General features: G+C 49.5%; 1 protein-coding gene across 4 annotated transcripts in view; it reads left to right on the top strand.

The window, feature by feature from the left end:
• Positions 1-21,669, top strand: part of ACTN1 (actinin alpha 1) — a 107,304-nt gene that overhangs the window by 51,032 nt on the left and 34,603 nt on the right. For 3 of the 4 annotated variants that reach the window (XM_012438125.2, XM_012438124.2, XM_012438123.2), the window contains exons 2-4: positions 6,962-7,076; positions 11,670-11,789; positions 20,492-20,578. In XM_012438125.2, coding sequence (XP_012293548.1) covers positions 6,962-7,076; positions 11,670-11,789; positions 20,492-20,578 — 322 coding nt within the window. Of the gene's footprint in view, positions 1-6,961; positions 7,077-7,465; positions 7,592-11,669; positions 11,790-20,491; positions 20,579-21,669 lie in introns of all 4 variants that reach the window. The other variant, XM_064374983.1, reaches the window with a different exon arrangement.

Here is a 21,669-nt window from a genome sequence, read left to right as displayed (position 1 = left end):
GGGCAACATAGGGAGACCCAGTCTCTATGAAAAATTAAAAATAATAAAATAGCCGGGTGTATTAGGGCTCACTAGAGGGACAGAACGAATAGGATATACGTATATATAAAGGGGAGTTTGTTAAGGAGCGTTGACTCACAGGATCCCAAGGTGTGGTCCCACACTCAGCTGTCTGCAAGCTGAGGAGCAAGGAAGCCAGTCTGAGTCCCAGAGCTGAGGAACTTGGAGTCTGATGTTTGAGGGCAGGAGGCATCTAGCATGGGAGAAAGATGGAGGCTGGGAGGCTCAGCCAGTCTAGTCCTTCCACGTTCTTCTGCTTGCCCTTACTCTGGCCTCGCTGGCAGCTGATTAGATGGTGCCCACCCAGATTGAGTGTGGGCCTGCCTTTCCCAGCCCACTGACTCAAATGTTAATCTCCTTTGGCATCACTCTCATAGACACATCCAGGAACAATACTTTGCATCCTCCAATCCAATCAAGTTGACACTCAGTGTTAACCGTCACACTGGGCATGGTTGTGTGCACCTTTAGTCCCGGCTACTCGGGAGGCTGAAAAACAAATGTCCTCTAAACCAACATTTTCAAGGGCTGCCTTTCAAGGGCTGCCTCGAGCTCTGATAGAGTCAGAATGATAAGGGACCTTCCTTAGCTCAGCCAGAGGAGCTGCTGGAATCCCTTCCCAGTGCCCTTGCCGAGCCCTGCCTGCAGCCGCAGGTAGCACGCTGTACAGCCAGCTTGTGGTCTGTTCTTTATTACGTTGAACTCTAATGTTCCCTGAAACTTTCTGTCCTTCATTCTAATAATAGTAGCTCCCATTTATGGAGCCTTATGTGTGGGTGATGGTGTTTAGCATTTTCCACGCATTGCTGCAAAGATCTTCCCCACTCTGAGGTAGGTTCTATTATTATCCCCATTCTACAGACGTGGAGATGGAGGCTTGGAGAAGCCAAGTCACCTGCACAAGGTCACTCACTGGATCTAGGTCCGTCTTGCCCTAGGATCCACATTCCTCACCATTCTGCACCGCTGGCCTGTTCTGCCCGGTCTGTATCCAGCAAGTTTCTTCACTCATTCATGGGAGTCTTTAGATATTTGAAGTGAATCCCTCAGCCATCTCGTCTCTCCTGCTGGTCAAAGAGCCCCAGTTCCTGAAGTTTCCCTCACAGGGCTGTCTGGTCTGCTTACCATCTAGAATGATAATTCTTGCCTCTTGACAGCCACCTGCCTGTTGCTGGGCTCTGCCTCTCTCAGCCTCCCTCTGTCAGGCTGCCCCAGAGAGGCTGCCCATCTTCTGCCAACTCTGCTGATGTTCCATCAACTCGGACTCTCTGTGCCTATGCTGGCTGCAGTACCCTGGATTTCATCTGGTTGGTATTTTCACTTCACAGTGACCCATTTTCAGTGACACCTCATGAGATTCAGCTCACCTGTTTGGCTGTTGAGAATCTCAGCCTTGGTTCTGCTGCTCCCTTCCAGCACCCACCGACACCTGCACCTGAAATCCATGTCATTCGGGTGGAGCAGAAAGCCTGAGGGGGTGGAGGAGTTGGGAGGTTGGGTTGTGAATATACCCAGCTGTGTGGCCTGGGGAAAGCCACTCACCCTCTCTGGTGTGTGTCCTTAGTTGTAAAGTCAAGGTTTGAGTTGGGTGGTGCCTAACACCTCTTGTAGTTCTAACAGTCCTTTATGAGGTGTGTTAACAGCATAAACTTATAATAATTATACCCTTAATTGTGGCGGCAGTAGTAGCAATGGATAATTATTGCAGGTGCTATAATATTTTCAGTGTTTTAAGTGGACTGTCTCATTGACTCCTCCAATAATCCCCTGGATAAGTGCTGTTACTACCCCCGTTTCACAGATGGTGCCTTAAGGCAGAGGCACGTCAGGTCACTTGTCCAGGGTTGACCACTTGCTAGAAGTTGATAGGCCTGGATTTGCAATGTCTTCTTTAGAGGGACTAAATCCTTGCATTCCCGTGGATACTTGTCTGTGGAGTGATCCCAGCAAATCCCATGACCCTCCTGCTTCAGGGTCTCGTGTTTTATGCCTCCCTCCCACCATGACCAAGGGGATGAAGAATTCTTGACTGTAAAAGCTCATCCCCTAATTCATGCTTCTGGGGTAATCTTCTGTACTGCAGATCCCTGCCGAGTGTGATAATCTAGACATCTTTTTAGAATCTAAAATTTAGGCAGTGATGATGATGGTAGGCACCACCACTTTGTGCACACTTACCATATTTCAGACACCTTGATACTGTATTGTTATCCAAGTAAATTACCAACATTCCTATGTTAATATCATTTACTGAATAAGGGAACTTCCTCTCAGTCATGCCTGGGAGATGCTATTTTCCCCCGTTTTACAGATGTGAAAACTGAGGCTCAAAGAGGCCTGTGTGGCTAACGTCACATTGCAGTGTGTCTGAGCTGGGGGGCAGGGAAGGCACATTCTCAAAAGCCATATTCCTTTCCAACACATTTTAAAGGAAGCATATCAACTTGATATTTGGGAAAGATATGCTGGAAAAATGTTAGTGGAATCTGTGAGAGCAGGGCTGTGAGTCCTGTGCTGCAGGTTTCCACGGCCAGCTCCATGGCCGCTGGCCTGGCCTGGGGCCCCTGTGTTGGAGCCTGGCCAGGGCCCTCTTTACAACCCTGAACTACAGGGCTGGACACTCTCCACCTCCTGAAACCACCTTTAAACTGCGTTAGACATGGGTAGTGGCTTCAAGGTCCATGAGAGGCTGAGCAGGGGTCCAGGCTGTTTTGTGGCCCCTCCCTCTGTTCCGGGCTCTGCGAGGCTGTGCAGGGCGGGGGCAGGTGGAATGCAGACAGGGCTGCCGAGAGAGGGGAGCAGGCTGTTGCTGCTGCTCTGCAGGAACGTCCCAATGTGGTCCTTGGTCCCAAGACTTTTCCTGGGACCTCTCGGCATCCCTGAAGCCATTTCTGGAATGGAGCGGCTCCACTGAAGATTGCCGTCCCAGCTCTCCTTTGCAGGCTGTGAGCCTGGGCATGGCCCAAGGAGGTGACTTGAAGATGGCTCTTGGGGTGAGGGAAGGTCAGGTAGGGCAGGGCCTGGTGGGGCTGAGGCAGGAAAATGGCCTGTACCCTTTGTTTAAATGTGGGCTGGGCCATAAACTTGCTGGGGAAGCACTGTCCACCTCACTAGGCGTCCAGGCTGGAGGTCTTGGGGCTGTGGGTCTCTAGTGTGGGCCTCTCCTGTGGCTTTGGCCTTTTCTTCCTTGCTGGACCTGTGGAGCACTGCTAAGGAGCAGATGCCGCCCTCTCATACTGGAGCTTGAGCCTCAAGACCAAGGCAGCCCGGGGCTGGAGGAGAGGATATAGTTGTATGGTGTGCGTTCAGCCATCAGACCTCCTCTGCAGGGGTGCATGAGGTCACTGTGGAAATCCCTGGTTTTCTGTACCCATGCCACAGTTTTAGCCCTCTCCCATGAATGTACTAGCACTGGTTCAAAAAAGAGCTTGGGGCTAGGTGCAGTGGCTCATGCCTGTAATCCCAGCACTTTGGGAGGCCCAGGTGGGCAGATCACGAGGTCAGAAGATCAAGACCATCCTGGCTAACATGATGAAACCTCATCTCTACTAAAGGTACAAAAAAAATAGCTGAGTGTGGTGGCATGCATCTGTAATCCCAGCTACTCTGGAGGCTGAGGCAGGAGAATAGCCTGAATCCAGGAGGTGGAGGTTGCAGTGAGCTGAGATTATGCCACTGCACTCCATCCTGGGTGACAGAGACTCTGTCTCAAAAAAATAAAAAAAGAGCTTGCATGTTGTCATCTTGGAAACAGTACATCGCGTGGAGGGGTGGGACCCACGACCGGAGAGTTTGGTGGCTGGGGGCAGGGAGAGGACGTGGGGTGGGAGCGCAGAGGAGTGAGTCCTCTGATACCTGGCCCTGGGAACAATTCGGGGAGCTAGTCCTCTTCCTCCTCCCCACTGTTCACTGAGCATTCACTAAATGGCAAGTTCTTTATGATATTTTTGAGTTAATCTTTTTAACTTTGATGAAGTGCTGTTACTCTCCCTGTTTTACTGAGAAGGGAGCTGAAGTTTAGGAAGGTTAATCTGAAGGTCACACAGGCAGTAAATGGTGGAGCAGAGAACCGAACCCAGCTCTGAGACGTCCCGAAGTGCGTGTTGTTAATCACTGACTTACTGCCACCATTTCCTCCTCTTGCCTAAACTTTCCGGTGGGTGCTGCTTGTTGGGGAAACTTCCCAGTTTGAGAGGTGCTCAGAGCCCCCTTCAAGGCAGTAATCTCATGGGGCCTCTGGGAACTGGCGGTTTTAGTAAAGCTGTGTTCCGGGGCTTTGTCCAGGAGTTCCCAGCAAACACAGGTGTGTTTTGTTTCCCAGGGCTAAGCCTGGCTTCCCCAGGAAAGGGGGCTGGCTGCTTTCAACAGCGCTTTTCCTCTTTCAAAAGCAGTGTCTTTTTACAACAGCAGCCTCTTCCTCCTTTATCTCACCCCAACCCCCTCCACAACTGGGTAGTAAATAGTGAGAATTTACAGCCCTCAGCTGGGCGGGCACAGGGCAGTGGCTGCCAGGACCCTGGGTGTTTCAGGCCACATGGGGACCTGAAAGCATCCCTTCGAGTTGCTGGGGCTGACGTGGTTCCCCTCAAGGGAGTAGAAAACCTTAGGCTGAAGGTTCAGCGCTGTGGGCCCGGGAGTGGGTGCTGGGGAGGGCCAAGATGGTGATGAATGAGAAAAGACCGCCCACCCCAGGGTGAATGCGCGACGTGAAGATGCCAGGCAGACCCACAGTGTGGACAGATGATAGCTAGGAGAGAATGTGCAAAACCAAAATGAATTATATTTGTTTTAAAGAGTTAAAAATCCTTTAATATTTTTTCTACCAATAAAAAAGAAGTTAAAAGAAAATAAGGGTAAAGGCTAAAGGCCCTCTCACCTCCTGCAGTGCCAGTGCCGGAGGAAGGATGCCCCGTACATATGCTTCCCTCCCCTGCTGCGTCCGCTTTCCTCTGAGCTGTCTTCTGGGTCCAGAGGGTCCCTAAGAGCACTGTTTGTCCCATCACCCCCTGCCTGGAGAGCATTCAGCCCCACCCGCAAGGTGCAGTTGGAAATCCCAGGACTCTCTCAGCTTTGCATCCGGTCTCCCCCTTTGCCTTCACCCGGCTGCCCAATTCTTAACACCCACTAGAATGTCTGCTGCTCAGAGGCAGGGACTTTTGCTCTGTAGCTCACTGCTATGTCCCTGACTCTGTGCCCTGGGTCTCTGGGATATAAAGGTGAACATTGAGTTTCTACCTCCTGGAGCTCCCAGGTGTGGAGCTGACAAGTGGCTAGGCAATAATGGGTGAATGCAGGGTGCTGTGGGTGTGTTCATCAGGAAGGCTCCCTGGAGGAGGTGGTATCTCTACCCAATCTTGAAAGATGAGCGAGTTAGCCAAACAAGATAGAGAGGATGTTGGAAGTCATTGTATTCCCCCGTCCACCCCCGATCTGTGTGCCAGTCTTCCCAAAGCTCCGAGGTAGCACAATATCACTTTTCTCTTCATCATGGGAGTAGGCTGGCCTGCAGAGTGGAGATATGTTTGCAGGGAGAGAGATATTCTGTATTGGTAAGTTACTAATGAGACATGATTGAAAGATTAAGCCCAAAGTCAGGGGCTGTCATAATGCTGTCCCTTTCTCCCCACCTGTGTGGAGTGATAGCTTCCATCCCCCTGCTCCCTTTCTTGCTCCCAGGCTCTACAACCTTTGCTTCTAAATCTAAGCAGGCATTTCTTTTCCCCCATACTCAATGGTGTAATGTTCTTCCCTCTTCCTGACCACTCATTGCCACTTCACTTTGGAGTTCCCCAAGGCAGGAGGAAGGGGTGGTGTGGATCATGAGGCTGTGACCTTCCCTAGGAGGAAGAGTATTTCTAGTGTGGCTCCTACTATCACATGAATGACACACCGCCCACCCTTTGAACTTTTCAGGGCAGGTGGGAAGAGAGCTGAATGGCTCTGGTGTTGGGTGAGCTCCATGTAATTGGTAGTGCCATTTGGTGCAGAGAAGTCTGGAGTTGCCAATGAATGGTTTAGATCTAAAGCAAGGGAGCCCTTCTCTCTGATTGCCACAGACTGTGACAGCTGGGGAGAGACACTGTTTTAGATGGACGTGTGAAATTGAGATGCATGCTTTTGTTTCTCATGTCTGCTGAGACACCCTGTTCCTGTTTGAGCCACCAGGTGGTGCTGTTGGCACAGGATGGCTTGGTTGCCGCCTCACCTGATCATGATCTGCTTAATAGAGAAGTAACTATGAAGCTGATCGTCTTTGATTTAACCTTCTTACATTCCCTTTCTGGAACTCCTCATGCTTTTGCAGCTTAAGGTGCCCCTATCCCCACCTAAAATACACACAGATTGACATTGGGGTGCTTACTCTTCTTCCCCCTTATCCTGACACCCTGTGTCTGAATTCTGCCCTAGTGAAACTTATTACTCCTTTCTCTTAGTTGGCTGCCAAGTGAGAAAGGATTTAATATACTAATTTACCCTAAGGTATCAACAGGGCTTAATATGTTACTTCTGGGTACTCTGTCTTAAAACTGTGAAGATTGAAACCAAATGTTATAATCTAAGAGGTAACTTGTAAGAATGGAATTGTGGCATTTTCAAATACGGGTGGGCATAATGTCTTTGAGGGAGGGCTGGGAGGTGGATGTTAAGGGAATTTACTGCTTCATCTCTCCTGCCGGCTCCCACCCATGCAGTGGGCTCTGTATAGAGCCCCTAGGCTGCTGCCCTGTGGAGAGCTCAGCACTTGGTTGATGCAGTGAGTGAGACCATGGTGGGACAACTGTGTCGAGAGGCTCTGCTGAGTGGCTGTCCACTGCCAACCCTCCGACCCCGTTAAATGGCTTGTCCAATGAGGATGACAACACCAGCCCCCTGATGACTTGCCTTTCTTCTCTCTGCCCAGACATTCACGGCATGGTGTAACTCCCACCTCCGGAAGGCAGGGACACAAATCGAGAACATCGAAGAGGACTTCCGGGATGGCCTGAAGCTCATGCTGCTGCTGGAGGTCATCTCAGGTGAGGCAGACCCTGGCCCAGGACGAGGTGCTGCCTGTGGGCTCTACCTGACACCTTGACGTCTGCTCTGCCCATGGGCACAGCTGGTTCTGGGTCTGTTTGAAACAAGTTGGAGATGATATGTTTGAATTCATACTAGGAGCCTGGATCTGGTCTGAGTCCTGGTTCTGCTGCCAGCCATCCAGTTGCTCTGGACAAGTTGCTTTGCCTTTTCTGTTTCAGCATCCTCATTTGCTAAAAAAAAAAAAAAAAAAAAAAAAAGGTCAGGGGTGGTTTGAAGGAACTGAGGTTCCTTCTCCCCAGTACCAGGATTCTGTGGCCAATAATGTTAACTGTGGGTGACTGTCTCCAAACCTTGGCTCCATTACTACTTATCTACCTGTATCCAGGTGACCCAGGCCGTTCCTTAGCCCCTGGGTTGTCCAGATGTCTAGAGGTACAGCTCTCCAGGCACGCACATCTCAGCCTGCTTATGAGTGCCTTTCTGCCACCAGCCCTTAAAGGGTGGGAGTCCCGTGAGTCTAGCCTTGGTTGATATACTGGGCCATCGTAGCTACTCTCTTCACTTTCTCTTCGCCTTGATGCCAGTGAGCCCTAGACCTATCGAGCTGCCTCTCAAATACCGAACCTTGCTGGGCGTCTCCACCCCGATGTCCCACACGATCCTCTCAGCATGTCCAAAACTCTGTGCTTCTGTCACTCCTGCCCTAGCAAACCTCTTTTCCCTCCCAGAGTCTTGTTCTTCTGCACCCAAGCTGGGATCATAGACAGCTCTTCTTTGTAACTTGTTACTGATGTTCTGTTCATTCTGATTCCTTCTTCCCGATCCTTCTTTCAACCCCTGCTGCTGTGGTGTCAGTGTGGCCTGTGTGAACTCTCACCTAGATGATGCCACAAAGCCTTCGACCCAGCTCCTCCTGGCAGTCCACCCCCATCGCTGTAGCCAGAGGGCTCACCCGACAGTCAGTCCAAATATGGTCATGCTGTTCCCTGCTCACAGCCCTCAGCCCCCGGCGCCTCTCCAGGGCTTTGAGCCTGCAGTCCACATTCCTTAGCATAGCTTGAGGGATCCTGCATGAGCTGGCACCTGCTTTGTTTTTAACTAACTATTCCCAAAAAGGTATCAGACCTCAGATCCTCTGCCAGGGGAGACGTGCGGTTCTCCCCAGATGACATGCTGTTTTAGTTCCCTGTGCCTTTGCACAAACTCTAACTGCCCTTATTTTTGTTTTTTAATTATTTTATTTTTTTGAGATGAAGTTTCGCTCTTGTTGCCCAGGCTGGAGTGCAATGGCGCGATCTCAGCTCACTGCAGCCTCTGCCTCCCTGCCTCAGCCTCCCAAATAGCTGGGATTACAGGCATGTTAATGTGCCACCACTCCCAGATAATTTTTTTTTTTCTATTTTTAGTAGAGATGGGGTTTCACCATGTTGGTCAGGCTGGTCTCAAACTCCTGACCTCAGGTGATCTGCCCACCTCGGCCTCCCAAAATATTGGGATTATAGGCGTGACCCACCTCACCCGGCCTGTTATCCCTTTCATTTGTAGGGCTGAATCATATTCCATTGTACGTATGAGTTACAAATATTTAATGGCTCCCCACATTTTGTTCATTCATCTGAGGGTGGACACTTGGGTTGTTTCTACCTTTTGGCTCCTGTGAATAATGCTGGGACATGGGTGTACAAATAAATATTTTTAAAATCCCTCTTTCAGTTCTTTTTTTTTGTATATTCCCTGTTTAATTTTTTGAGGAGCCACCATACTATTTTCCTCTAACGGCCTCTATTTATTTTTATTTCTTTTCTTTTTCCTTTTTTTCTTTGAGATGAGGTTCCACCATGTTGTCCAGACTGATTTTGAACTCCTGGCCTCAGGTCAGGCCTCAGTCCCCCAAAGTGCTGGGATTACAGGCGTGAACCACTGCACCTGGCCTCTAACTGCCTTTTAGAATGTCCCTGCTTCCTACCTCCCCCGCCAGCCTTCCCCAATTGTAAACAAGTCTGGCCTTACTGTTTATCATTCTTCAAAACTCAGCTTGAGGGTGTCCTTCAAGAAGGCTTCACCCCTCCCCTCTCGCCTAATCTGAGTGGACTGTGCCCTGCCTCCTCTCCCCGCCCCGCTCCCCAGCACCTGTAATACCCCATTAATTCCTCGCTGTGTCTTTTACCACAAAGCGTAATCATTTTTGGTTCGCTTGTTTTCCTCTCCGCTCCACACTGAGCTCTTGGGGCAGGCCATCTTCTCTGTGTGCCAGGTGCTTAGAACGGCACCAGGCCCATAGGTGGTGCTCCGGGAACATTAGAACGACTGAGTGCCCAGAGCTGGGCTTGTCCACACGATACTCAGTGTGTTCCTGCTGCATGGGTCTGACCTATGCCTAGGGGAGCCTGTGCACTTCTGTAAGTCATATGTCTCTTTCCCAGGGCTGGAAGATCTGTTCTGTGAAATGTTACCTTTTTCTCCTGATCATCTTTGGAGATGCGTAGTGTGCCCCAGGATGAGGAGAAGGAGGGGACGCTGCCTACAGAGGTTCTTGAAGTGTGGTCCCTGGACCACCCACACCAGAATCAGCAGGATTGCTTTTCAAAATGCAGATTTCCAAACTGTACCCCAGACCTCCTAGTCACAAACTTAGAGGGGAAAGGAACTGGACGGCCACAGTTTAGCAAGTTCTCCAGGTGATTTTGTGCTGACCGATGTTTAAGAGCCACTGGCCCAGGCCTGGGAAGCTTTTCCCATTTTCCCATGTTTAACCCTTGCCTCCTCCACTGTCTTTTGCAGAAGTCCCGTTCCAGCCAGTGTGCACAGCAGCTGAATGGCTGGGGAGCTCCGCTTAGCCAGTCAGGCCCCAAGGGCTGGGGCTGTAGCAGGAGCAGCCTTCCAGGGAGGGGCGTGGTGCTGCCTGCATCCATTCTGTGGGGAGGGAGCCCCTGTGCCATCTCCCCTGGACAGGAAATGCTGGTGTACCTTGCTAGACTGCAGCCAGAGCCTTGGGTGGGCCCCGAGGGGAAAGTCTTGATTTAATTTAAAAAACAGCTGTGCTTCCCTAGGAGCTGACAGCCAGATCCCATCTGTGGCAGGAAGTCTGCTGTCTTCCAGAAGCTAGCGGGCTGCTGGGAGGCCACCTGGAGAGGTGCTGCTCTGACAGGGTGGGCCTGGCCCAGAATCCCAGTGGCTGGTCCCTGGAGCCCTCACAGTCAGACTGTTAGCCTGCTGTAGAGACAGAGGGACTGGTTGGGAGATCAGGGCAGGCACAAGGGGCCTGAGTTCCAGTCTCTGCGATGGTGGTTCTCAGCCTTTTGTGGTCCTTGGCTCCTTAGAGACCCTGAAAGCTATGTACCCCTTCCCTAGGTATGGCCACATGTTGCACTTAGAAAATTCTAGATCATTTCAGGAGGTCCCTGGATGCTCTTTGTTCTGGGATAAAATGGGGTATTTGGAGAGCCAGCTCCTCTACCTCTATTTTCTATTTATTTATTTATTTATTTATTTTTTTTGAAACAGTCTTTCTCTGTTGCCCAGACTGGAGTGCAGTGGCACAATCTTGGCTCACTGCAAACTCCACCCCTTGGGTTCAAACGATTCTCCTGCCTCAGCCTCCCTAGTAGCTGGGATTACAGGTACACACCACCATGCCTGGATAATTTTTGTATTTTTAGTAGAGACTGGGTTTCACCATATTGGCCAGACTGATCTCGAACTCCTGACCTCGTGATCCCCCTGCCTCAGCCTCCCAAAATGCTGGGATTACAGGCGTGAGCCATGCCTGGCCCTCTACTTCTATTTTCTCGAAGGTTCTGAGCTTGAAACCTGAGCAGCGGAAGCTCTCATGTGGAATCTGGAGGTAGGGGTGGAGGGTTGACCCGGAGCTGAGCCCTGGGTGCCCACAGGAGGTGGCCTAACAGGACAAGAACTGTGGTTCTCAACTGAGGACAGGCTGCTATAGGCGACTCCATTTAAACACCAGGGACATCCTCAATACTTGAGTGACCGATACCCTCCTCCCAGGGCAAAGGGAAGACTGGAAAGAGTTCAGGGCCTTTGCATTTACTTTTCCTTCTGCCTTGATCACCATTCCCTGCAGTCTTTGCCTGGCCTCAGAGACTCAGACCTCTCCTGACCACACCTCAGTTCCTCCTTCCTCTTCCTCCTCTGTTGAAGAGCATGGATCTTTGTTTGTGTTTGTTCATTGTCTATATTTATTTGTGTTTCTCTATTTAAGGTCTGTCTCTCCTACTGGACTATAATTACATAAAGGCAAGAAACTGTTTTGTTCACCCCCCTATTCCTAGCACCCAGCCAAATCCCTGGCATGCACTAGGGGCTTGGTAAATAAATGTGGAGTGGATGCAAGCAGATTTGGATCTGAGAAGTGGAAGAAAGAAGAGGCAGCATAGAGTCTCCCTCTCATCCCCTGCCAGGGTGGCATTCTCCAGCACCTGAGCGGCATGTGGGCGCACACACACGTGCACACGTGCACACACTCCTGCCTAGCTAAGCTGTGCCTTGGATGAGGGTGTAGTGAGAGGAGACCTGGCCCCTGGGTCGCAGCCTCTCACTTTCCTTTTCCTCCCTCTTGATCTGAACAGGCGAACGCTTGGCCAAGCCAGAGCGAGGCAAGATGAGGGTGCACAAGATCTCCAACGTCAACAAGGCCCTGGATTTCATAGCAAGCAAAGGCGTCAAACTGGTGTCCATTGGAGCTGAAGGTGAGTGAAGCCTGCCTCTGGTGGCCCCAGGAGTCTGATTTTCTCTGCCCTCCTGGTTCTCTTGGCCTTTTTTTGCACCGCCTCCTGGGCCCATGCATCGCTTGGGGGCATTGGGCAGTGGGGCCCCCAACACCTCCATCTGGTCACCTGTGGATGCCTCATATTGCAACAGCACTTTTCTTCTAGTCTCAGCCCTGCCCAACACCAAGGACTCAGACCCCTGTTCCTGTGCCTGCACCCGCTTAGCCACGTCCTTGCTCTGTGGAGTCCTGTGTGTGTGGCGTGCCACCTCTCCCATCCGGAGAGCTGACCGCACGGTGCTGCCTGGAGCGGAGGATTTGTGTGTGGGCTGGAAAGGGTGTGCAGATGCAGGCTGGTGGAGGCTGGAGGCCACCCCGAGGCTCCCTGGGGCCCTGCCAAGACTCAAGTCCAGAAGTCTCTAGGCGCATTTTTAGTAGCATTTCCCTGCAGTGTGGCTTCCTAACTCTTTAACTTTTACTTAGAAACACTCCCAAAGAAAGCTATATTAGCATGTTCTTAATGATTAAAAGAAGGTAGTGCAATTTCTTGTGTGCATGGTGGCGGCTCTGAGAAATTGAGAGTGGGTCATTTAGAGTGGGCAGAAAATCTTGTATCTGGGCCCCTTCAGTCCTGTGACCATGGATTTAGCAAGTATTTATGGGGCACCTGCTGCATGATGCCACAGACCTAAAGATGAACAAATGTCTTTCATTCATTCAAGACACATGGCGGCTGTGAGAATGGATTGCTCACGCCATGGCGTATGCTTAATCCTCACGATAACCCTGTGAGGTAGCTCTAATAATTAATTTTCCCCATTTTGTAATAAGAAAAAAGATGCTTAAAGAGATTACATTACTTGCGCAAAGTTCCGCCGTAAGTGGCAAAGCCAAAACTCAAATGGAGGTCTTCGTGACACCAGAGAAATGCCCCCAGAGAGTGGCCTTTCCTTGGAGGGGCAGGGGTCTTGCTCCTGGTAAGTCCACGGGAGCAGGTCTCCTCTCTGGTTGAAGCTCACAGTCCCCTCTCTTCTAGAAATGGAGGGGTATTATGTTGATACAGCAAATTGAGGACTTTAACACAGGCTCGGCAAACTGCAGTGCCTGGGTGTTAAGTCCAGCTGACTCGGATTTTTGGAAATACTAGAACACAGCACACTGTGTCAACGTATCATCAGTGGCTTTTGTGCTGCAATGGCAGAGTTGAGTAGTTGCTACAGAGCTTATATGGCCCACAGAGCCAGAAACATTTCTTACCAGGCTCTCTACAAAAAACTTCACTCACCTCTGCCTAATCTGGAACTCAGGCCAGTGCCCAAGGTGGTCATGGGAGGCACCTTGTGGATTCTAGCATCTCCCCCACTGGCTGTGAGCTTCTCAAAGGCAGAAACCATGGTTTCTACATCCTGTGGCCCCAGCTCCCAGCAGTGTGATGCACACACTAGGTGCTCAATAAATGTTCAGAGGACTTACCTATAGCAGTATACTCTGCTTTGTGATTAGGAGGATGTTCTCTGCCTTATAATAAGAAAAGAACAATTTGTTTTATTAGGGAGCAATCAAGACTTGGCAGAAAAAATTATAACTAAGCAGGTGTGGGAAGCCAAAGAGAGTCACCCAGGTGGTTGGTGCAGGCTCAGATGCCCACTAGGGCAGGGAAGTGTAGAGAATTTGTGAAGTGGCTCAGGGATGAGTGGCAGGGGTGGGTAGGGACTGTGGTGAACTGGAGAATCGTGTCCTTGGCGGGATGGGTCCTTGTGGACGTCACAAGTTGCTGTGTGGGTCCACTGCTGCTAGATCTACCAGTTTTTCTAAAGAAGCCAGAAAATCCAGATTTTTTGAAAAGAAATATTTGGCAACTAAATTAAAACAACTTTCTTTTTTTTTTTTAAGCCTCTACCAAAGGGAAGGAGGGCAGGGAAGGGGAAGGCGGGAGAGAGTAGCACTCACCCAGTACCAGCTCTATGTTGGCTAGACAGGATGCTTTACACGGGCCGTCTCCTTCTACCCTCACGATGGGCTCATAGGATGGGTATCACTAGCCACATTTTACACTTAACGAAACTCAGGCTTGGGAAAGTTGCTAGAGTGGAAGAGTGTCGTCAGCAGAGCCCAGGCTCTGAACCAGATTGCTTCTATGGGGCAAAGCCAGGGTTAAACCCAGGTGTTCAGGCTCCAGGGCTGAGGTCTCCCTCTTCCTGTCACTGTCGGCAGCGCTGCCTCCCGGGTGGGGACCCAGGATAGACCTTTCACGTCAAATTGTCTTCAGTAATGAGATGGCAGATCAAGCCTGCCCCTGCTGTGCTGGCCTCCGGAGTGAGGAGCGGGAACGCTCATCTCACTGCCGCTGCTGTGCTGGGAAGGCCGTTCACCTGGCAGCCTCAGTTTTCCTGTTTCCTTTGACACAGGCCTAGCTTCTCTAAAGATTTGCAAAGACTCCTTGATTTTTTATTTTTTGAGACAGGGTTTCACTTTGTCGCCCAGACTAGAGTACAGTGGCGTGATCTCGGCTCACTGTAACCTCCACCTCCCAGGCTCAAGCGATTCTTCTGCTTCAGCCTCCCAAGTAGCTGGGATTATAGGTGTGCACCACCACGCCTGGCTTATTTTTATATTTTTAGTAGAGATGGGTTTTCCTCATGTTGGCCAGGCTGGTCTTGAACTCCTGACCTCAAGTGATCCGCCTACTTCGGCCTTCCAAAGTGCTGGGATTACAGGCATTAGCCACTGTGCCTGGCCGAAAAGCCTCCTTTAAAATGAGATATTCTTTACCTTCTCCCTGCCCTGAGGAGCCAGTGTTTTCAGCTGCGGCTTTCAGGTCTGAAATCATCCACCCCCATCAGGCTGAGCACCTAGATCATGCCACGATGGCTGCTCTGTTGAGCCAAGAAACTAGATGAGGCTGAAAATGGTGTTTTGCCAGCTTTTAAAATTGAAATGGAGTTTCTTGATGTAGGTTATAAAATAAAAGGCAATGGGCGGATCGCCTGAAATGAGCTCTCCTGGAAGCGAGCCGGGGCACATTGCAGGTGGTCTCTCCTGGGCTGCTGAGGGCTGTGGCCATGGAGACCAGGCCCAGCAGGGCACACCCCCTCACCCCCTGCCAAGGTCTTTGAAGGATTATCATGCAGTGCAAAGACTAAGACCTCTGGCTGACTCTGAAGGGCAGAACCAGGCCCAGAAGAGATACCCCATGGGTAGGTTGGCTCTGGGTAACATGCAGAGCCTTGGGAAATGGAAACAGGGCTCTGGGAAGGTCATGAGTTCCCTTTCCCTGAAGGTGTGCACATGGGCGCTGGAGGCAAGGAACTTCCACACATCAGGGGGAGGTTAGAGCAGCTCCTGAGGGCCTCCCCTACAATATTCGGTTCTAGAATGCCTGGACTCCATGGAATTGGGACGTGGCCTGGTTGAGTGGTTGCAATTTAGTTAACTAGGGGAGAGAACTCGAAAAGATTTTGTATTTAAGATCTTTGGGCAGGTAGAGCCCGAGGGTTTGGGTGCTGTGCGCGTGGAGGTGGTCTCAGTGAGATAGCATGTATCCTTAGGATGGGAGGCAGTGGGTGCTGTACCACAGCATTGGTCTGGGAGGTGGTGGCGCCTGGGGTTCTAGTTTCTGTCGCATGGAATTTCTGCAGTATTCATTCTGCCATCTGAACACTGAGCAGATGACGGTGTCCCTGGAGGGAGGAGGAGGGAGAAACAGGTTCTCAGTAAATGGGATGCGAGCAGCTTCATAGCTTGCTGTCGATCAGGAAGGGCAGACAGTGTTAATCCGTCATCAAGATTTTTCCCATGAAGCCCAGTTGAGGCCTTGGAACCCTCCCTTTGGGCCCAGTCTTCCAAGCAGCCCCTGACATAAAACTGCCTGTGAGACAGGGCGTCCCTGCTGCAAACAGTGAGAAGCCGGAGGCCCTGAATACAAGACCTGCCATGCCAGGGAATGGGAAGGAGAGTGGATGGGATGGGAGTCAGGTGGGAACTGGGGCTGGGCATGCCTGAGCTGCTAGTTAAGCACACCCTACTCTCTCTGCTCCTGCTTGGTGCCTCTGTTTTCTAGAGTGAAACTATGCCTTTGGTGTGAATGAGAATACAATAAGCAAAATTCTCTGGGGGGTTTCTGGGGAAGGAGAAGAGGAATAAGTAGGCAAGACCCCAAAAAGAAGCCACCTGCCTCTCCCAGTCCTGGAAGGGCTCCAGGAGGGCAGGTCTGCAGGCACTGAGCTCAGAGCTAGTGGGAGGCCCTGGAGTTTGGCAGTCACAGAGTGGGGCAGCATGTGGGGACCAGGGGAGGGCTAGCATTGCAGCCCCACCCCTAGGAAGGCCAAGCCATGGGATTACTACTTGGAGCATTTTTCTAGGCTTAATAAAATTTTCCCTTATATTTGAAACACTGTTTATGAATTTTTTTACCTGCTTTTCCCACTTTCCATGTTAAAACATTTTTCTAAGTCATTAAACACTCATGATGTAATTGTTAATGGCCACATTCATTGTCTTTTTTGTTTTGTTTTTGAGACAAGTCTCACTCTGTTGCCCAGGCTGGAGTGCAGTGGCACAATCTCAGCTCACTGAAACCTCTGCCTCCCAGATTCAAGCGATTCTCCTGCCTCAGCCTCCTGAGTAGTTGGGATTACAGGCACATACTACCACATCTGCCTGATTTTCGTATTTTTAGTAGAGACAGGGTTTCGCCATGTTGGCCAGGCTGGTCTTCAACTCCTGACCTTAAGTGATCCGCTGTACTTTTGGCTTCCCAAAGTGCCGGGATTACAGGCTTGAGCCACCGCGTCTGGCCTCATCATCTGCTTGTCGTACTTCGTCTGGGCCCTGGCCTGGAAGAAACTGAGGGCGATCATGTTCTCAGGGGCCCAATGGCAGGCCTGTGTTAGCTCTGCCCATTTCCCTGCTTGTGGTTAGTGTTCGTTCACTCATTCATTCACTCAGCAGCTGCTGATGGAGGGCATTCCCTGTGCCAGGCTTTATACTGGACTCTGAAGCAGTGATGCAAAACAGGAAATATTCTTACTCTCAACGGGCTTACATTCTAGAGGGGAAAGAGAGAAAATACATGTGTACACCTGTCAGATGGATAAAACCAAAGCAGGGAGGAACTTGGGTGGTCAAGGGAGGAGTCCATGAGAAGGGGGTGTGTGAGTGAAACTGGCGGGAAGCAAGGACAAGCCACGTCGGTATCTAGGGAGGGGCAGCTTCAGGGAGGCCCGAGCAGGCGGGAGGAGGTGGAGAAGGAGAAGGAGAGGATCAGAGGTTCAGGCCCCAGACCATGAGGGCCTTGCTGGCCCCCAGCTTTGACTCTCAGTGAGGTGGGAAGCCGGGGAAGTCTCCTCAGAGGGCGATGGGTCTGGGGATTTACTCGATCATTCTGTGTACTGGGTACATTTGCTTGGTTTCCAGTGCGGGCTGTGATAAATAGCCTCGCAGCAAGTGCATTCATACAGGAACGTTACTCTGCATTTCCTTTCATTGGCTAGGGATAGATTCCTAGAGGTAGAATTCTGCTGCCAAAAAGTTGAGCAACTTTAAAATGTGTGCTCCTTGTGGCCAAATTCTTTCCCAGAAGATTAATTGATTAATTTCCCAGAAATTATTATTATTGTTTTTTAAACCAATTTATACTTCTAGTGTGGTAGGCTTGCTGGCATCAAGGTGTGCGGTTGTTCAACTCTGGGTTTTTTTTGTTGTTGTTTTTAAGAGATAGGGTCTCGCTCTTTTTCGTAGGTTGGAGTGCAGCGGTGCTTTCACAGCTCACTGCAACCTTGAACTCCTGAGCTCAGTCCCCAGCTCTCCTGCCTCAGCCTCCCGAGAAGCTAGGACTACAGGTGTGCACCACTGCACCTGGCTAATTTTTCATTTTTTTTTGTAGAGACAAGGTCTCCAGGCTGGTCTTGAACTCCAGGGCTCAAGCGATCCTCCAACCTTGGCCCACCAAAGTGCTAGGGTTATAGGCATGAGCTGCTGCACCCAGCTTAACTTTGCTTTTTAACTTTACTAATAGCTGGGAAGATGATCTTATTTCTTTGACTACAAGTGAGATTGAACATTCTTATGAATTGGTGATTTGTATTTCATGTTTTATTTTACTCTTTTGCCTATTTATTGAGAGTTTAGTCTTTTTGTCTTTTCAATTTAGGTGAACTCTGTAAACCACTGGAAGTCACAAATGAAAATACATTTTTAAAAATATTAAAGCTTTATGAGCTGATTACTTTTTTTTTTTTTTTTGAGAGAGAGGGTCTCACTTTGTTGCCCAGGGTGGAGTACAGTGCCACAATCACAGCTCACTGCAGCCTTTGCCTTGTCTCAAGCAGTCCTCCCACTTCAGCCTCCTGAGTAGCTGGGACTATAGGCACACACTACCACAGTCGTTTACTTTTTGTATTTTTGTAGAGATGGGGTTTTGTCATGTTGCCCAGGCTGGTCTTGAATGCCTGGGTTCAAGCAGTACACCTGTCTTGGCCTCTCAAAGTGTTGGGAATACAGGCTTGAGCCACTGTGCCAGGTCTATGAGTTGATTCTTAACAAGTAGCTCTACCTCCCCACAGTGTGCACTGCAAAATGCTGGCTGGCTGTGTTGCTTGGTTGCAAAAGGGGTTGCATGCTGCTACAGCTCTCTGTTTCTCTCCCATCCAAGCCCTTGGATGTAGGACTGTGCCCCCTGGTGTCTGGGGCTCTGAGAGGGGCATTTTTACTTCCCTGTTTGCAAGAAGAGTTACATCCTATTCCATGTCCAAAGTGGACACTTCTTCCTTTGCTCAGCATCCCATGCAGACTCAGTGGGTTACCTGCCCCCATGGAAGGTGGCTATGGCCAAACACTGCTCCACGGACTACACCCTGCTGGTTGTGGAACAGCATACAGTGTTGCCCTCAATTTTGGGAAAGGGGCTAAGATGTTAGTATAATGTCCTTAATGGAAATCCACTCTAGTTTCAGGGTTTGTGGGATGCAAATCCTACTAGAGTCAGGACTCCCTAGAAATTGATCCTTCTCATGGTTCTGTTGGGTCTCCCCTAAAATTAATGTTGCAGGTAGGAAAAAATAAGATGTTCTTTGGGTACCTTACTGTTAACTAAATGTGTCTTACCATGGACCAGATTACCATCTCCTGGTCTGGAGGCAGGTGATGAAGGGATAAGAATCTACATTTGAGTATCACTTGTTCAACCACAAGACCATAAATTGCTCCATGTATTGGGCTCCTTAAAATAGGGCTTATTTATGTTTCATTCCCTGTTTTTAGGCCTCGTACAGAAAAAAAGGAAAAAAAGAGAAAAATCTACTTCATAGAACTTGTAGCACCTGAAAGTCTAAAAAGTACTGCTTAGACTAAATATAGTGAGTTATCTCTTAGTTTGATCTTGAAGCTGTTGTTTGATTTTTTAAAAAATAATCTGTTTTAATACCCAAACTAATGGCATTGTGAGGTTGAGTCAGTGGATGGTTCAAGATGGCAATTTACAAAACTTGAAGTTTGTGACTTTCTCTTGCTTCCACTGTTTGTTCACGTGTGGGTGGCTATTTTGAGAGCTGTGATTGCCCAGAGAGCCCCAGCTCACGGAATTGCCAGAACATTTGTGATTGCTTAGAAATCCCCTCAAGCCCAGCTGCATTTTCCTTGCACTTCTGTGTCCTATCTCTTTATTTCTCGGATCCTGCGCCTCAGCACAGCATAAGGGACACCTCACAACTCTGTGGGGCCTTCAGCCCTACAAAATTCTCCCCCTTTTCTGGCTGGGCACAACGGCTCACGCCTGTAATCCTAGCACTTTGGGAGGCCAAGGCAGGCGGATCAAAAGGTCAAGAGATCGAGACCATCCTGGCCAACATGGTGAAACCCCATCTCTACTAAAATACAAAAATTAGCTGGGCGTGGTAGCATGTGCCTGTAGTCCCAGCTACTTCGGGAGACTGAGGCAGGGGGATTTCTTGAACCTGGGAGTTGGAGGTTGCAGTGAGCCAAGATCGCACCACTGCACTCCAGCCTGGCACCTGGCGACAGAGCAAGACTGTCTCAAAAAAAAAAAAAAAAAAAAAAAAAAAAAATCCCCCCCCTTTTCTTTATCAGGCTGGGGACACTGATCAAGATTTCAAATACCTGCTTCTCTGTGGCCTTTCCTGATCTGCCCACTGTCTCCAAGTAGGATTGATCACACCTTTTTTGTGCCCCAAATAGACTTCTCTTCTGGCACCTGTCACAGTTCTTGCATTAACTTTAAGAAACATCCAGGCCAGGCATGGTAGCTCATGCCTGTCATTCCAGCCCTTTGGGAGGCCAAGGTAGGAGGATCATTTGAACCCAGGAGTTTGAGACCAGCCTGGGCAATATAGTAAGACCCTGTCTCTACAAAAAATTTAAAAAAATTAGCTGGGTGTGATGGCCTATCTGTAGTCCCAGCTACCCAAGAAGGTGAGACAGGAGGATCTCTTGAACCCAGGATTTGGAGGCTGTGGCAAGACACGATTTTACCACTCTACTCTAGCTTGGGTGACAGAGCGAAACCCTGTCTCAAAAACAAGCCAAAACCCTGGTGTACCCTCTAGAAGTAGAGCTCTGGAGTCTTGGATTCCTAGCATGGGGCATGGGGTGCTGTGGGTGCTGAGGGAGTGTCAATTCCGTCCCCGCCGAGGCCATTCCTGATGCATGCTGCTGCTGTTTCTGTAGAAATCGTGGATGGGAATGTGAAGATGACCCTGGGCATGATCTGGACCATCATCCTGCGCTTTGCCATCCAGGACATCTCTGTGGAAGGTAGGTTTCTGCTTTGTTCCATTCTGCCATCACCATCTCATCTTCCTCCCTGGGGTTAGCCCGGAGAACTCCCGCACCCAGCGCAATGGATGTTGATCAGGGGCCATGTCCTGGGCTTCTTGCTCATGTATTGGGCATCAGCCCTCTCTTCCAGTCAATGTAGAAAAAAGAAGTATTTGCCATTCTGATTGTCATAGGCATGTTGGCCCCAGGGAAACTCCCCACTTTGGGAAAGCCCAAGGCTGCCATGGGGAAGTATATTGGAAAACCCACCTGGCTCTTGGGTAGCTGCCAGCTGCTGGGAGGAAGTGCCAGGAGGGGTGCTAACCCCATCCTCTACTTTGCTTCCATAGCACCCTCTAGTGGTCACTTCCCAGATCTGCAAGGTCTGTCATGGTCTGGAGAAGTGATCTCTAAACTTGATCCCACACTTAGGGTAGTTTTTGAGCTTTACGTCTGCTATGCATGTATTTATCTTGCATAATAATATTTGTGTATTTCTGTGCATGTGATAAAATACACATACTGAAACAAACTTTTACAAGATGAGATGGAGATATTTTTAAAATATTATGTTTCAATGTCATAGAAATTATAAACGTTTTTAATCAAATGAATTTCTTAATGAAAACCACCTGGATTCAATTCAGCTGCTTTGTGATGGAGATCTTGGTTTGACACTGTGATACAGCAATGCGGAGGTCCAAGTTTGGGTTATAGGTACTTGGTATTTAGGGTTGAAAGAGGGCCATAGTAGTCAACTGGAGTGTGGTTCTTGTTAATGATAATGGATGTAAATCCATTTCTCAAATAGTCTTCTTGATGATTTTGATTCTTTTGGGTGGACTTCTTGTCAGCTCTGAAGTCATCATTGTGTTAATCTTGTGATTTAGCTGACGGAGAGCTTAAGCTAAGTAGAAGCATTAGCTTTGGCAATTTTTACATTGTCTGCTTTTGCTTAGGTAGTTACGGTCTTTGTAGGAACCCTTGAATGTCATTTTTAAGTCCGTTTTGTGCATTGAAAATAATTGAGATCATTCATGAATCCAGTCCACTGGGTACCTTAACCTCCAGTTCACAGGCATGAATGC

Source organism: Aotus nancymaae, unplaced genomic scaffold (genome assembly GCF_030222135.1).
Source record: "Aotus nancymaae isolate 86718 unplaced genomic scaffold, 86718_ANA_hifiasm-v0.15.2.pri h1tg000011l, whole genome shotgun sequence".
NCBI lineage: Eukaryota > Metazoa > Chordata > Mammalia > Primates > Aotidae > Aotus > Aotus nancymaae.
This window is presented reverse-complemented; position numbering and strand designations above follow the sequence as displayed.